Source organism: Poecilia mexicana, unplaced genomic scaffold (assembly GCF_051168715.1).
Source record: "Poecilia mexicana isolate PSO_F unplaced genomic scaffold, ASM5116871v1 scaffold_22, whole genome shotgun sequence".
In the NCBI taxonomy this organism is placed as follows: domain Eukaryota; kingdom Metazoa; phylum Chordata; class Actinopteri; order Cyprinodontiformes; family Poeciliidae; genus Poecilia; species Poecilia mexicana.
Window position 1 is genome coordinate 22,438,590 of NW_028263391.1, and position 16,820 is coordinate 22,455,409.

General features: G+C 39.8%; 1 protein-coding gene across 1 annotated transcript; it reads right to left on the reverse strand.

Moving 5' to 3' along the window:
- Window positions 1-12,816: 12,816 nt before the first annotated feature.
- On the reverse strand, window positions 12,817-16,124 carry ctsl.1 (cathepsin L.1). The gene is made up of 9 exons (XM_014967663.2): window positions 15,859-16,124; window positions 15,496-15,600; window positions 15,244-15,386; window positions 14,709-14,906; window positions 14,426-14,617; window positions 13,565-13,730; window positions 13,374-13,479; window positions 13,180-13,283; window positions 12,817-13,017 (listed from the first exon to the last, which is right to left on the reverse strand). The coding sequence occupies exons 2-8, from the start codon at window positions 15,593-15,595 to the stop codon at window positions 13,184-13,186; spliced, it is 1,005 nt and encodes a 334-aa protein (XP_014823149.1). The 5' UTR covers window positions 15,596-15,600; window positions 15,859-16,124; the 3' UTR covers window positions 12,817-13,017; window positions 13,180-13,183.
- Between the last annotated feature and the right edge of the window lie 696 nt (window positions 16,125-16,820).

Below are 16,820 nucleotides of genomic sequence, written 5' to 3' on the forward strand. Positions count from 1 at the left end.
TTCTGTACAGCAGCCCAGCTCCAATGTGCTGATTATGAGAGCATCATTTGAGACTGACAACCTTGTTCCTACAGTACAGCATGCCAAGCACACTCCCAGCCCCCATCGCTCTCCCACCCTTTCCCACCGAGCTCACACAATTGCTGTCTGATGAGGAGTGAATGATTGGAGGAGGAACGGAGTGAAACGTGAAAGAATAACAGGAATACAAAAAAAAAACACCTAGAGAAGCTAGAGATGGGGAGAAAAATGCAGCAAGGGAGAGAGCAGAAAGGAGGAGTGCAGAACACAGAGTCTGTGCAGCTGCAATTAAGTGAGCGATTTTGTGCCAGGGAATATGCTAATTCCTCCTTTGTGTGAGCAGTTGATTGGCCGCTGCATGGCACACCAGGCGGCGAGGGGAAGGGGGGGGTCGTGGGTTTGGACGCCTCTGTCTGGCCTCCCGTTCGTCACAGGGCTTGTCCGTCTGCAGCATCACGTTTTACAGCAGGTTAGAGAAACTAAAGAAACAAAACATTAGTCAGCATTATTTTAACCGAGTTAATGAAGGAAATAAGTTTTGTTCGCAACAAGATGGGGGAAAATCCTCATCACTTCGACCTTTATGCACTGGCACCATCCTGGGCAAATTATGTTTATAAAATTATCTTTTTATTAAAGATACTATTTATATAACTTTGACTTTTCTTATTTTTGTATACCTGACATTACGGTAGGTTCTTTTATTTTATGATTTTTATGTGTATTTGTGTGCTTTCCATTTTCCTCCTTTGGCTGCTAACATAAAAGTATTATTCAATTCTGTTCTAAAATGTAACAATTTTACCAAATCTCTAGCACATGGCAACTGAAGCACACGTGTGCAAGCAGTAAGGATGCATAATAATGTTGAGACATTAGTTGTCATTCAGCATTTTACCCCCATGGCCTCACATGTAATTAGACACTCTACGGAGAACAGTGGGGGTAGAGCATCACACGGCAGCGTCAGCCTGTCAGCCGAGTGCGGCTGGTGATTAGCTCTCCCTGTGAAACGTGCACACCTGTCCTTATCACATCGCGCAGCATGCGCTTGGGTGCTGAATGGAAGGGAAAGGTGACATGCCGTGCTGATGAAGCACTTGTGGAGGATGCTGTTCTTTGTCCTGCCATGTGTTCATCCAAATTCTTAAAATATGTGGAGCCAGGCTTGTTTTTAGATGCAAGTAAACAGGTAAGCCGTTTCTCAACTGTGTTTGACCTTGTAGCTCTAAACAGTCATTACTTGTGTGATTTTGAAAACATGGAAAAATGTGAGAGAAAGTGGAGGACTGCCAAAGGGCAATTAGTGAACTGTGGAATCGATGCACAAAACAACGGTCACCTAGGAAGAAGTCTCTAGCTCATGTTAGTTCATAAAGTGAATATTTATCCTGTGAGCAGAACAACAGAGACTTAAAGATGGGCAACTATGGAATATTGACTTTTTTTTTAGCTTTACGTCCCTCATCACAAACAAACCTAAAGTGTTGCTTTGATCCATTCATGCATGTTTGAGTAATTTGTGAATCTCCAGAGGAGAGGTGTTGTGGTGGCACACAGGTAAAACACAACCCACTTATTGAGGCCTCAGTCCTCAACGTGGCTGCAGGTTCAAGTCGAAGCCTGATGACCTTTTTTTCCCCCCTCTCTCATTACCCACCTTCCTGTCTAACCACGCTCAAATAAAGGCCACCAGAGCAAAAACACTTTAAAAGAAAGAGCAGAAGCTTCTTAAAGTGACGGAGGCCAATTTCAAGGCATCAAATTGCAACGCAATTTTTTTTTACGTTATGTTTGACATATATAAATCCTTTTTCCAACGACGTAAGGTAACATAGTCACTCCATTATGCTACAAAATGGCGCTATGTGCCTGGAAAATATAACACAACAAACCAGGCATCTGTCTGCCTACAAAGCATATTGGTGAAAAAATTCTCCAACTCTCTCACTAAAATCTTTATATTAGCAGGCGCTTGTCTGCAACAATGTCGTAGTGAATAGAAGCAGCTGAAAGTCAAATTTATGAGCATAATTAGGCTGTTTCACTCATGAAGCTTCAGCTGCAGTACAGTCGTGTTACGGTTTGTTCGGCACAGACAGAGCAAATACAAGTCACTGATGCAGGAGGAGTTTTTATGATATGGGTAAACATGCAGGAGGAGAGTTTGACTGTTATTTAATTAAGTAACCCGCAGATGACAAGGGGTTTATTACTGACAGACGGCAGGTGAAAAGTAAAAACACATTTTCTTACCTGGGATACTTTGTTTACAACAAACATCTGTTGTAGTGTAGCTGCAGTTGCTAGAGCTACACTATGTTGCCAAAAGCATTGGGTTCACCATCCAAATCATTAAATGCAGGTGTTCCAACCAGTCCGGCAAGCGTATTAAACAAGTGTGTAAAATGAAGCTCCTTGGCGTGCATGCTGTCTCTACAAAAACTGTGAAAGAATCTCTGGAGCTGTGTGAGTTGTTCTGTAATAGCATGTAACCTGTGCAAGAAGGCCTTTGTTGAAATTTCATCATTATGAAACATTGCATGGTCAACTGTTATTGGTTACTTAACAAAGCAACTGGAAACAACAGCAACTCGGATACAACGTGAAAGGCCAGACAGACGGGGATCAGTGGATTCTGAGCGGTAGCCCGTAAATTAACTCAAAAACACTGTCAAGAGATTCTTGCAATGGTGTTTCTACATCAGGCCAGCTACATCCAAGTGTTACTTTGCATTTAAATTGGAGGTGTATCAGATGCAGACACCTCCACTGGACTCTGTAGTGGAGGACTGTTCTCTGGCCTCAGGCAGTCCAGCAGAAAGTCAATAACTGCGCAGTGTCACAACTAAAGCTTGGTCCACAGGGGATTGTGGTTTGGTTTTCGATGCGTCAACATGTCAAGACATTTTCAAGAATTTCATTTTTCCAACTTTGTGGGAACATCTTTGTGATGGCGTCTTCCTGGTCCAACATGACCTTGGACTGGTGCAGAGTAACTGGCCTTCTTGGAGTTTTGATTTAAACTTGAAAGAACATGATTGGGATGGATTGGAGTGGATACTGTGATCCAGACCTTTTCATCCAAATGAGCATCAGCAATAATGATCACAGTTTCCCATGAATGCACCTCTAAACCTTGTGGAAAGCCTTTCATTTTTAATTCATACTAAACCCTATGAATTAAAAATGAGATGTCTCTGAAGTTGATGTAAAGTTCAAGTGGCAAATTAATGTATCTATTGTCATTCATTCATTTGGAGGTCTTTTTTTGAAATAAATAAAAAGCCTGATATTTATTGCTTCATGTTTTCAAAGTTTTTGGGTTCTCTGGCTGTAAAATATGATCTGAATTGTTCTCTAACCAGATAAAATTAGTACACCTTAATGCAGAAAAATGATAATTCCTAAAAGCCACAGTATGCATTCTCAAAAATAAGGAACAATGACAGCGTTGTACGTGACCTATGGAGTTGTTTTTCTTTGTTTCTTTGTCTCCTTGTCAGAAACAGTGGAGAGCAGTGGCAGGTTCCATCACCATCTGGTCCCAAGAAGAGGGAGGCACAGCAGTTCGCTCGCCATGCACACCCACTCACCAGCCCACAAAGCACAACGAGACACACACACGCTCTCACACAACTTCACTCCGAGGCCAAATCCAAGATCCTGCAGTACTACCAACATGGACACACACGCCAACACACATGCTGGCACCGCTAGGAGCATTCACAAGTAAACATACAGGGACAGGCAGGCTTTTCCACCCACCATTTCTCCGAGGTGCAGTCCATCTGCTCTCTCCATAGATTTAGATGGCATTCCAATATGTGATATATTGGAATGCCAGCTCGGTTTGCAATACAGTCCCCTGAGGTGCAGGTGTCTGAGGTACTCATAAACCACAACATGGCTGCTAAAATCGGCCTATAATATATTTCACTTATTTGTGGCACAGAGTTACTGTGTGTTTGAGGTACTTTACAGAATGTGTCGCCAATAAAACTTTGTCCTGTAGGGATCCCTGCAAAGTTTGTTTTTATTGCACTAAATAACACTGCTCCCTCTATGTCTTGGCATCAAATTTTCAAGAACTAAAATGCTTGTTTTTATGTTAAGGATGTTTTGTTTGTACCACCAAACAACTGTTAACGCAGTTCTTCACAGGAGACAGACGAGCACAGCTTCAGGTCATAAAATGCCCCGTGGCATTAAAGGGAACATAGAAATATTCATGAATAAAATATAAAAACTGCCATTCCAAAGAGGATATGAGGCGAGAACGTAAGATTGGACACATGTAAATCCCACTAAGTAATAATAAACCAAAAAAAGAACATGCTGAATGCAGGGTGTCGGAGGCATACGTGAAAATGAAACTCCCACAGCATTTTAATTGCTGCACTCAGTTCAAAGTGACGCTGAATGCCAACTGAGCTGAGACTACAGACGAGATCAGCCCACGGAACAGAGAGCTCTGAGCGCTCAGGTTGCTGCTGCAGCTTAAAACATCACTGATGGCTGTTTCACCCTCTGACTCACTAAATTAACTCCAAATCCATTTACTAGCGTTGCAGCTTAAGCCCTCCAGTTTGGTTCGGGTCTTCAGCGGTTTCTTCTAATTGAGTTTCTAGTAATTACCACAAGGCTAATGCATTGTAAGTGCCTTCTAAATCAGGGGTAAAGATTTTGTTTCAGACTACAAGAGCAAACAGCAATCGTATACATCAGGATGTAAGAAGGGGGCTTCTGCGATATGCCAAAACGAAGACAGATTTACAGGAGACCTTTGTGACAAGCAGCTCCCAAAGAGAGGATCATCGCTCCTCACACGGCCTTGTCTTGAACTTCTTCCCCTTTCCTGCTCCCCTGTTTAATCCACGGTTTTGCGTCAGGGTGCCAAGCAGAGGTAGCCTGGCAGACATGCTTCATCTTTGATCTTTGCTGGCAAATTTTACAACAATAACTGGGCTGATCCTGGTTATATAAATACACTAGAACTGTGCAAAACCTTACAGATTGCTTGCTTTTTCTTTTGAAGACAGACTCAAATCTTTCAGATTAACAAATTCATTTTGAAATCACACAAAAACGACCTGAGTAATACAAAAGGCAGCAGAAGTAGCAGCAAACTGTCTAATCAAGCTGCAGAAAGTATGTAGTGGTTGTGGCAATGAGTCTTTCACTTCACACTGAAGAGCTTTTAGCCTGTTTGGTGTCAGTCCACAGTCAGACTTTGACTACACCACTTCAGAAGGTTAATTTTGGTTTAGGTGTTTTTCTTTCAGAGAGCAGAACTTATGGGTCAGACAATGATATTGTCCAGGTTCTGGCGCAGGAAATCAAACCCAGATCATGACATTTCCACCACCATATTTGACTATCAGTATGACACTTTTCCCCCCTCAAATCCTGATAGTTTACATTATTTTTAACAGGACACGCACTTTCTGAAGTTGTCTCCTCAGATCACACTCATCAAGACTTTTTGGGCAGAAGCAAATTAGACTGGCATTGTTTTAAATGTTGCTCTGGGATCTTCTGTGACCTCCTGATGGGTCTCTGTGTTACCATGTGATTGACTGGTGACCTGGCCAGGGTGTGAGCACTTTGTCTTGTTTCTGAGATGTGTTACAGCAGTTAACGTGACATAAACTTGACTCATGTATCCCCCGATGGCTATAGAAAATGGATGGATGTCTCTGGTTTCCTGGAGTCCAGACCCTTTCCAGGCTGATTGTTAATCTTTTTCAGTTTCAGTTTTATGTTGTTTCATGTTGTCAGATAGGTTCTTTTTAAATGATTTCTATATTCTATATTTCTATATATTGTTTTCTTTCTAAAAATAAACTAAAAACAGAAAATCAGTTTGGTTGAAATGTCTAACAACAGTTAGGGTATTACTTAAAAAATTGAGTGTTTTCTTATTTCTTGGCTTTTTGCAACCTTGTGGCAGTTGTGTATTAGGAAGCCTGCAAATAAACACACCCTTCTTTTTCACTCATGAAGTAGCTTGAGACCTTCGTCCTCTCAAAAGACTCATTTAATTAGGCTTTAATTGCCTTATTAGCAGTGGCCATCAATGGTGGAGACAATGCAGCGAGAGAAAAAGGTCAAGCAAGGAAGACTGAAGGAGAGGAGGAGACATAGCTGGGCAAATAAACAAAGGTCGGTAACAAGAGAAAGCATCCACCCACATTAAAATCCTCAATTACACAGAAATGGACACAGAAATATATGTGCAAGGTGGCAGTAAATGGAGGGTTCAATGTGCAGGGCTCTTGTAGAAAAGAGTTGTCAGGTGAAATAAAACACAAGGATAAGCTCAGATACATGACCGCTCCTTCAAGAACAGGCTCGGAGGTGTGCCCGGGCAATTGACCCTTCACCCTGACCTCGGTAGGCAGGGGAGATGAATGAGGCAAAGGAGAGGGCTGAGAGCAAAACGAAGGGCAACAAGAAATGATAAATGAGAGAGGTGTAGAGGAAAGGAGGAAATGGAAAGCAGCACATGGAAAGGGGTTGAAAAAGACGTATAAAAGAGGAAAGAAAGGGAGCAAAAGTTCTGCTGGGGATATTCAGCCTCTATTCTCATGGAGGTATTAAAAATGGGCTTAAAGGGTAGATGCCTTCTGAGACCAATAAGAGCAGAGATGTAAAATGTGCACACAGACTTACAGAATTACACAAAATGACCTCAATAAAAGTCTGAACAACCACATGGAGAAGAAATCCCAAATTTAGCACAACGAAGCGACACACAAAAGAGCTTTAAGCAAAGAGTTTTAAAGACGGATGCAAACACAACATGACAGAGGAGTCCACTGACGTCACATGACTTGGGCTCAAACCCAACTCAAGTTACACATTTATTGACTCTAAACCCAACTTTAAAAATGTCCCCACTAATGACTCATGACTGTACTTTAATCTGAGACTTTTGATTTAAAAATACTTTCACCCAACAGAAAGTATATTGTTTTCTCATGTACGTCTTAAATCATCTGTCTTTTTGCCAACATGACTGAAATTGAAAATGTCTGGATTATATTGAAATGATTAATTTGTATATTTCTTGGAATGAATTTCACCCCTTTGTTTTGGGATGATGGTGGAAGACGGATGGACAGAAGGACAGTTAGACAGAGGTAATGCAAAGACTGGACTTGGACTGGAACCTGTTCCCACCCTCTGCCCTGCATGTCTGTAGAGGAGGACACATGGGGGAATGAGTCAAAGCAACAATCAGATATGTGTTTGATGGAATCACATTAGAACATGATATAAAGCTGAAAAAGTAGAATTTGCATAATATCCCCAACGTTGAAATCCATAGTTGCTTTCTTTACTTTGCAGGCTGACTTCACAGACTTCACAGGATTCTATCAGTTTCACTGTCAAGTGATATGCAGAAGTAATTTCAAGTTTTGCTCAAACTTGGATTTGAGATTCAACGTCCAATGTGAAACCAGGATCTGATGCATTATTTCCGCCGACATTTTCATCCCTATTGAAGGCTCACCAATCCATCTGCTGCGATATGTAACTTCACCTATGTTGAGGTGATGCTACTAATGGATGCTGGTAGGAGTGAAACTCTCCCAGGTTAACTGTTTATTGTAATATCTCCCTAACTGTACTGTCCTGATGGCAGTAGCTTATACTGGTCATCTTCTGTTTTCTCTATAGGTGCATCTCAATGTTCACACCAGTGTCAATTTACACCTACTGTATGTGCTGTACCTGTCACCAGTATATGTGTTTGGACACATCTATGTGTGAAGATGAGGAGAACTCAGTCCATCAGGGAGAAAGGAGGCAGCCTTTCTTCCTCTTCCTTTCCCCAGGCCTCATTAGAACCCACTCAGTCAATCAAGCATGAATCCTGAACACAATAACATGCAAAGTGCTTTGTCTGTGTGTAATTGGGCTTGCCAGGGCTGTTTTTCTTAGACGGTTAGCTTCACTCGTCTTTCTCAGACCGCAGCCAGCAGCACCGTCCAAGAACTACAGCTGGCTGATGGGTGGAGGGATGGAAAATTGAGTTTAAAAAAAAAAACGCTTATTTTAAAGGAGCATAATTACAGAGGTGAGCATGTGTTCCTGGGTTCCTGCTTACTCATTCAGTTAACAGGTTTTTACACACATCAGTGTTGTGAGCGGTCATGCAGTCTTGTCCTGTTTGTCGCCATCACACATGTTCTCCATTATAAGACTCCACCAAACACCCTATTTCCACAAACGAAAGGGACCGCTCCCCGAAAGGCGTGACGGCAGAGGCATAACACTCCGGAGCAGAAATATTGTGGCCCCGTCTGCGTCCCCAGAGGAGACACTGTTTGTTTTCAGTGATAGGTGACACGGCTGACTGACACTTTCCTCCAACCAGACAGCCAATCTACTGAAATTGTGCTGTGACATTGTTGATTAAGTGGACATTCAGTGTTCATCGTGTGCGTTGTTATGGTGTGATGGGTTCACTGGTGCAAGAAAATGCAATCTGAGCTTGTGTGTGTGTGGGTGTGTGTGTGTGTGTGTGTGTGTGTGTGTGTGTGTGTGTGTGTGTGTGTGTGTGTGTGTGTGTGCGTTGCAAGAATATTTCTCTGTATTACATGTTCCTTCCAAGGACGCGCGACAGCAGATATCAAAGGACTACATTTGACTTTGAACCAGAGCTTGTATGATTCGAGCCGGGCCAATAGCAGCGCCCCAAACGTTGAGATAATCATCAGAAGTAAAGTGCTGCCATCTAGTGGCAGAAATCAGTCACTTCAGTTGAGTGAAATAGAATTTGTAGGATTTATCTAAAAGTTAAACTTTAATTAATCTATTTAGTAAGATTAGAAAATGTTGTTAGATCTACGACAAACTACCACTAATAGGAGTAGTAATGGTGATGCAAAACATATATAATGATTCAACTTATGAGATAAACAAATACAAAATATATTATTAAAGAACTATGGATTTTTATTATAGCAAAATAATAGGAAACATTATTATTATTATTATTATTTAGTTTTTTTATTTATTTATTTATTTATTTATTTATTTATTTATTTATTTATTTATTTATTTTTTACTTTTTATCTACTCAGTGAGACCCACACATTTATGGTACATTTATTGCTTCTACTCTTTTTCTTGTTTTTATTCATTTATCTTTCATTTCCTGCTGTTGTTTTTTGAAGCCAGGTGACTCATTCATTTCACCAATAAAATTACAGAACACGAATAAAGAAAATAACCTGCACTAAAGTTTAATTACTGGGGCAGCATTCAGTTGACGCAGCAGGAGCAGGGATGTGTTTTTGTTCTCTTTCTTAATAAGGATTTAATTCGCGCTTCCTGCCCCGCTGCCCGTGTCTCCGCCTCCTTCTCTTGCTCCTACAGCCTTCCCTCAGATCAATAGCTTTGTTTGTTGCAGCAACATCTCCCAGTGTTTTCACTTGTCCCTCTCCGCAGGAAGTGAATTGGATGTCCTGTCCTGTGCTGTGGTTATGCTGTGAATCAAAAAAGCCAAATTAAATTTCCTAATTGGTTTCCTTGGGAAGGGTAAAACAGATTTAAATTGATTACCGGTAATGGCCTTTTTGTGGAACCACATTGGCTTCTGCTCTTTGAGGAGGATTTAGCAAAACCAATTAATTTGCCTCACCTCTTATGCGCCCTACTTCTGTCTCCCTTTGTTTCTGTCTGGGAGCTTTTTCATCGTTTACTTTTCCCGCTCTCTAATGCCCTACTTCATACTCACAGAAATAAAAGGAATAATGAAGATAATGTCACCGGATAACAATCATTCAAGCCTAATTGGCTGAATACTGTCACACTGGGGTGCTGATAAAATGGGAAGAATTTTTTTTTTACTCTTTTTATGCTGTTACGAGGCTTGCCTGACAAAAGATAATTTAAATCTTTCATTCAATTACTTTGCCTGTGGATGTTTGCTTCCAGACTGCGTCTCTTTCCACAGCTGCTGCTTCAGCTGAGGGCGGAAAAAGAAAGACGTTAAGGTCACATTTTGTCAGACAAGCTGATTAATTCCCTAATATGTTCCCCGTCTTTCCGTATCCACAGCCTCTATGTTTTGCACCTCCAATCAAATATTATCACCACCAGACCTAATGTGACATTTAGCATGGGCAATTTGCAGGCACCTAGTATGACTTCATTAATTAGACTGAGGAAACTACTGTAAACGATTTAAACAGGTTTTAACAGCATCTGAAGAAAAACTGTTTATGAAAGTCCAGGTCTAATTAAGCTTATCAGAACCTCAGGTGTAACCTGGTTCTGAAGAAACCATCCCATTAATATCGGACTAGAAAATTGCATTTTACCTAATCAACCCACAAGGATAACCATCTGCAGTAATGTTAAGTGGTTCATATCATATCTGACAGAAAAAAACTGCTTACATGGGAAAGTCAGGATCTCAGCATCACAAACTGAGACAGAGTTTCACAGGGCTCTGGTTTACTTTTTAATTTTTGCATCTGTTGAGTCAGCTTCTTCCAAATAATCGTGTATCCTTATTTCTGAAATGAGTGATAAAATAATAACATGTTTTTTTTCATATTTAAAATGATTTTAACATATTTATATAAGTTGTTTTATTACACTTTTAATTTGACTTTGTCTTGATTTAATATAATTTTATTTTGTTCATTTTTTGTGCTTGTATATTACTTACTTCAGTCCAGAAGACTCCAAATAAATGATCATTACATTAAGTAATTCACAAGCTAGTTAAGTGTCAAGCCCAAGAGCCCAACAACAGACACAGACAGATCAGGCTTTGAACCAGCAACCCACCAGTTACAGGACGAACTCACACCTCCATCACCTCATCTATATGTGCCTTCACCATCTTCTCCTATTTTAAACCAATTTAGTTTCTGTTAACATTCTTGTCCACGTTTAGCCTTGTTTTGCTCATATTTTTCCTTGATTTTATATGCTGAAGTCTTTAAGCTTTGTTACATGAGAGAAAATTAGAGTTAAACCCAGTAAAGCTGAACAGTCTACAACAAATTAACAAAAGAAAAATCCGGCACCATAACCTTATTTATAGCTGACGTTAATCTGCAGCAGAGTTAAGCAACCGTCCACTGCCCAAGGTTCAAAAGAGATGTTCAAATACTGATCTAAGTATCACTATTTAGTTGGATTACATGTAAAATCCCTGAGCATAGAAAGAGGCCAGAGTCCATTAGGGGATTTCTTTGCAGACGGTTGGTGTAAGCGTGTTGCCAGTTTGTCCTAACTAGCAGCAGTAGATGATATCTCAGGACAGCTAACAAGGATGTTCCAGACCCCAGCAGGTTTGTGGAAACTGTGAGTCAGAGACTATTAGCAGGAAAAAATGAACTACAGAGCACAACAAGTGGAGAAAGGGGGTAAGCTACTCTTAAAATGACCCAAGCAACACGACGATTTAAACTGTGAACACAGATATCTAGGTATGAATCTGATTCAATCAAACAAAATGCAGTCAATACTAACTACACCTGAATATGAGTCAAATTATAAAGTTAAACGTGTTGGAGTGATATCAGAGTTTTATGATTTAGTGAGTTTGCAACCAGCCATATCAATACTTCACAAAATATTGTTTGATTTATTACTTTATACATTCATCATTCTTTAAATGTTGCTTTCAAAAATGTTGGTTTTTATTTCATTGGCTGGGAACAAACCAGAGCTTCTGCAGGGTTTTAAATGAAGGAAATATCAAAGTAAGATCTTTTTCAAAGGTAAAGAAAGCTAACCGTTTTGATTGATCAGGCTAACCATTTTCTCTCAAAGACATCATTATGTTGATGATATTATTTGACAGATATTCTAACATGATTGATTTTAGCCTAGAATTTAAAGAGGTTTGCTTGGTTGTTTTGAACATGTAAAATCTGAAATCACAGCTGATCATACATTTCTGAGTTCATCACACAGAACTCAGATTCATCATGAGGAATAATCCCTAATCCTAAATCAACGACTTTAAGCAGGAACTACCTGAGTGAGCTAAACATCTTTTGGAGAAACATTTTATGGTCAGATAAGACAAACATTGAGCTGTTCCAATAACCTCCCCACCTGAGGACACTGTAAAAACGGTTTAGCATGGCCCTGTTAGCATCGTTATAAAGGCATTTGCTGCTAATGCTTTTCACAAAGTGAATGGAATAATCACAAATGAGAACTACCACTAAGCTAGATGGCTGAGATTTGGACAAAGTTGGGTGGATCCCAAACGAATATCAAAAACTGGATTTGGAAAGTGGATAAAACAGACGAGTTAATGTGAGATTCAGAGCAGATACTATGTAGATCCTACAGCTGGAATGTTTTTGTTTTTCCTGTTACAGTAAAACTATAAAAATATCTCCTGCAGAAGCTCAAAAGGGGGAAAAGTGCAAACATTGGTAGGATTTATGGGATTTGGCAGCTCTGAAAATATTTATTTAAACAAACATTCTTAAAAGTGTCTAAAGTGAATTTTACTGATTTAGGGAGACTTTCTCTTTTTAACTCCTCAAATATGTGTATATATACATACATATTACAGAAACATCACTGACTTTAGATAAGCACATTTCTCTCTGTGCTGTCAGTTTAAATATATCCAGTGTTTGATGTTTGCTTGAGGCAGATAGACTTGCAATCTTCACCGCTTAATTCGTCACTACTCAGCTTAGCATGTAGTTTTGAGTATTTGTGTTTTTCAGAGGACGAAAACAGTGCAGTGTTGGCTATAAATCACTTAACGCTGACAAAGCAAAGCTCATACCAGCAACGTTTATATTCATGACAGATTTTATTTCTTTACATTTATTTACAAGGCTCATAAACAACTTTTATTACGAGTGCACTGAGGCAAAGAGCCATTGCAGAGAACAGAGAAACATGTTTAGTTTACAGCACATGACTCAGTTGCTCTTAAAAAGGAATTACAGCAAATTACATGTCACTTTTTCCCTCTGTTGAGAAGTGCTGGACCTGAAAAATCCGATAAACAGAAAGAGGAAATAAATAGGCAGTAAACTGCAGGGTGAAGATAAACACAGCTTTAGGCTCACATGTGCTGCTTGGATTCTGGCTTTTGGTTTATTTATTTAGCATTTGCATTTTAAAAAGTAAAAAAAAAAAAAAAAAGCGTACCTGTTCAGACCAGTGGATAGCTGGCTGCAGTGGCGATTCCACACTGGTTGTTTTTGTTCCTGGACATCTTGATGTATCCACTGACTCCCCAGCTAAGACCCCAGCTGCAGAAACACACAAATTATGTTTCTTTATTTGTTCAAAGAAAAATAGTTTGCTTTGAAGGACAATGTAAATATGAGCTACGTGCTTACCTGTTTTTAACCAGCCAATAGTCAAGGCCATTGTCACTGCCGTAACCAACAGCGAGGACTCCATGATCCAGCTCAGTGCTGCTGCAGTCAGGCTCATCATACACACCTACAACACAGATCCACAGGTCACACACAAGGTCAAATTCTAAAGCCCCGTTGTCATTTCTTTACAGGGTTTAATCTATATTAACCTGATTCATAGAGCTGGAATGATGAATGACCGGCATCAATGCCAACAGAAATTGGTCCGATGGTGGCCACAGCCTCCTTCAGGGCATCTTCATCACCTTGATTCACATCAACGTAGCCAGTGCACGTGGCTCCAACGGTGCTGGGGTTGTAGCGGCACTGTCCATCCTGAAGGAGGGAAAACACGCCACCATTCACAAAGTAACTCTCTAGATTACTGTTTTAGAAATTAAATGTTTTTCTTATCCCATATATAAAATATAATATTTTAACAAAGTCTCAAAATGTGAAAAACCGACAGCAACAATGATTCTGATCAAGTTTTTAAAAATGTGCTCCAAAAAAGCTTAATTTAAAGATTGACATATAGTATGCATCCTTATACTTTCTCCTACTTTTTTAAAATTATATTATTAATTTAAATCCTGATGCATAGCTGTGAATTTTATGAACTTTTAAACACTTAAAAGTTATCAAAAATTAAATTTATTTATTTCAATCCACCTCCTTGAAATTGGCAGACTTGCAGAAAAACAACAAAAAAATCCCATAGTGAAAAACCATATTAAAGATTTGGAGAAAAAAAAAATCACAAAATAGAAGCTTTTTTCCCAAAAAGTACAAACAAATATTATTCAATTTGCATAAATACAGCAAATGTCATGCAAAAAATATTTTGGAAAAAGAAAAAGTCCAGACACAAAGCTCCTGTTCGCTTTCAGGATTAATGCAAGTACATGTCACATCCAGAAGATGGCAGCATTGTTCACTCATTCAAACGTTTAGCACTCAGTAAGTTGATTTGAATCTTGACAATTCTTTGATTCTGTTTTGTTTGAAGTTTAAGTAATATTTTTTCTCACCTCCGCCTCATAGGGGTAGGACTCCTCTGTGTCTATCCCACCGTTAGCCTTGATGTACTTGAAGGCGTTGTCCATCAAGCCGCCGTTGCATCCCATGTTGCCATAGTCACCAGAGCAGTCAACCAACTGCTGCTCACTCAGAGACACCAGCTTCCCGGTCTTCCTGAAGGTCTGACCTTCCAGGGAACCGGTCTACAACAGAGAAACGGGGTTTTTAAAGAAGAGAACAGTTTCCTAAAGTTTCCTGAATTCAAAAGAAACACTAAGTTATTCTGGAGCGTACCGTGCTGAAGGCCCAGCAGGAGCCGCAGTCCTTCTGATCCTTGACATCTGTAACGTATCCCTTGTTCCTCCAGTCAACAGATGTGGGCAGATCGTTGGCGTTGAACAAGCTGAGGAAAGAAGAGCCACGGCGAGGCAGGGAGGCGTTGAATGAACGCAGGCAGCCCAGGGAAATCATACGCCTGTACTCTTCATTTTCCTGGAGAAGAAGAACCGAGTTCAAAGAGTCATCACAGAGAAATATCTGTTTTTTTCTTAGCCTGTCCCTTTCTGACAGCCTTCTCAGCCAATGTGATGGATCTGGTTGCCTTCTAGGTGAAACATAGCTAAAATAAGAAAGAATAATAAGAAATAAAGCTAAGAACATGTCTATATTTACATAATAAAGTCATATTATTGGAAAGAGAAGCCCAGTAGCCTCCCTCAGAGCTCCACAGATGAGATAAAGAGATGAAATATATTAATAAATCTTAGCATGCAGTCAAATAAAGTGGTGACAATAAAGGTGAAATGGAAGATGATTTTTCTGCACATACCATGTCAGCAAAGTAGGTCATTCCAAGGCGGTATGACTTGATGCCCTCATCTGCCATGATGTTGTGAACCAGAACCAGTTTGCGATTGTTGAGCCAGATTTGCTTCCTCTGTGCCTCCTCTGATGGGGATCTGTAAGTCCTTCCTGGAATAAAGAAACAAAAAACCATGAGAAAACAAAGAGAAGAAATCTACACACAAAAACAGACTTAAATGAACATTTAGGCATCTTGTTAGAGGATGCAGGATCTCACCGAACTTCAGTTTCCAGGCGTGAAATTCGAGGTCTTCCAGTGAGATGCTTGCACAGCTGGCCACAGCCAGAGCAGCAGCAACAAAGAGCAGGATCTTCATCTTGGCTAAACACACACAGATAAAAAAACTAAAACTTGTTTGAGTTACAGGAAACCACACAGGTTCACTTCAGCTTTTCTTCTTTTGCTTTTTTCAGACGCTTCCTTGATGGGATGTTTGATGTTACCAGCTCTCAGCAGAACTTCAGTTCCATAACCTACTTTTCATGAATGTCTCTTTTACCTCTTCCTCTCGCTCCTTTCCCCTTTGGTTAGTGTTAATATACAGAATGTGTATGAGGTTTAGGTCTTATCTGCTCTTACCTGTGTCTATCTTTGTTTCTGGGCTGAAGACAGATGTATTTCCTCCCGTGGGTGACAGAGGTGTGCTGGAAAGAGCTTCTTATATAGATGACAACTGTTACGATTACAGCATTCCAGTCAGGTGGCTGTCAGGAGCCCATAAACAAAAAAGTAACAAGTGAAGCACTAAAACAAGTAAAAGGTGGAGTTAGAAGTTCTGACAAGCTTGCATGTCAAATAGATTCAACATCAGCAAAATAAGCAACATCAGTTACTCATTTGGGGTTTCTATGAAGTGACTTCACTCAGCAGTTTGTTGGTTTGAGATTTTACAGTCACATGTGATGGTAAAATATTTTTCTTTTCAATACCACAGCTGGGATTTTCTGCTGCCTTCAGCCTGGTTCCAGTCAGAGAAGTGGGGATTCTTCTGAGTTCCAGACGAAATCTAACATTAAAAAATAAATAAAACAGGCTTTGCATGCGCTAACACCCACATGTTTTTTATGAAACCTAATAGACAAAACAATGGCGCATTGGAAAATACTGAACGTGCAGAAGCGGTGTGTTTCTGTTTCCTAAAGCAGGCTGACTTCAGCGGACACCCACTCAATTATAGTTAGCTGAATTATGAGGGTTTACATGAAATGTTGCTCCATCTTTACCTCTGGGCTGAAATTACTCCACTCACTACACAAAAATAAATTCTGTCTAGGTTGATTAAAACACAAACAAAAACAAAAAAAATCACACTTGTGCAACTTTGATAACTTTTTATAACCCTCTGGAGGAAGTCTTCTTGTGCGCTGAACACATCAAAACACAGAGCACACACTGTGGGAAATCCTTTTTCTAAATTAGCTTTGATTAAGATTTAAGTTTTTATTTTTTTTTTTCAAGACTAAAATTTCTTTCTTTGTTTGACTTGGTCCTAAACAAGCTGAGCTGTTAAAATGTATAAATAAACAAAACTGTGAAGAGTT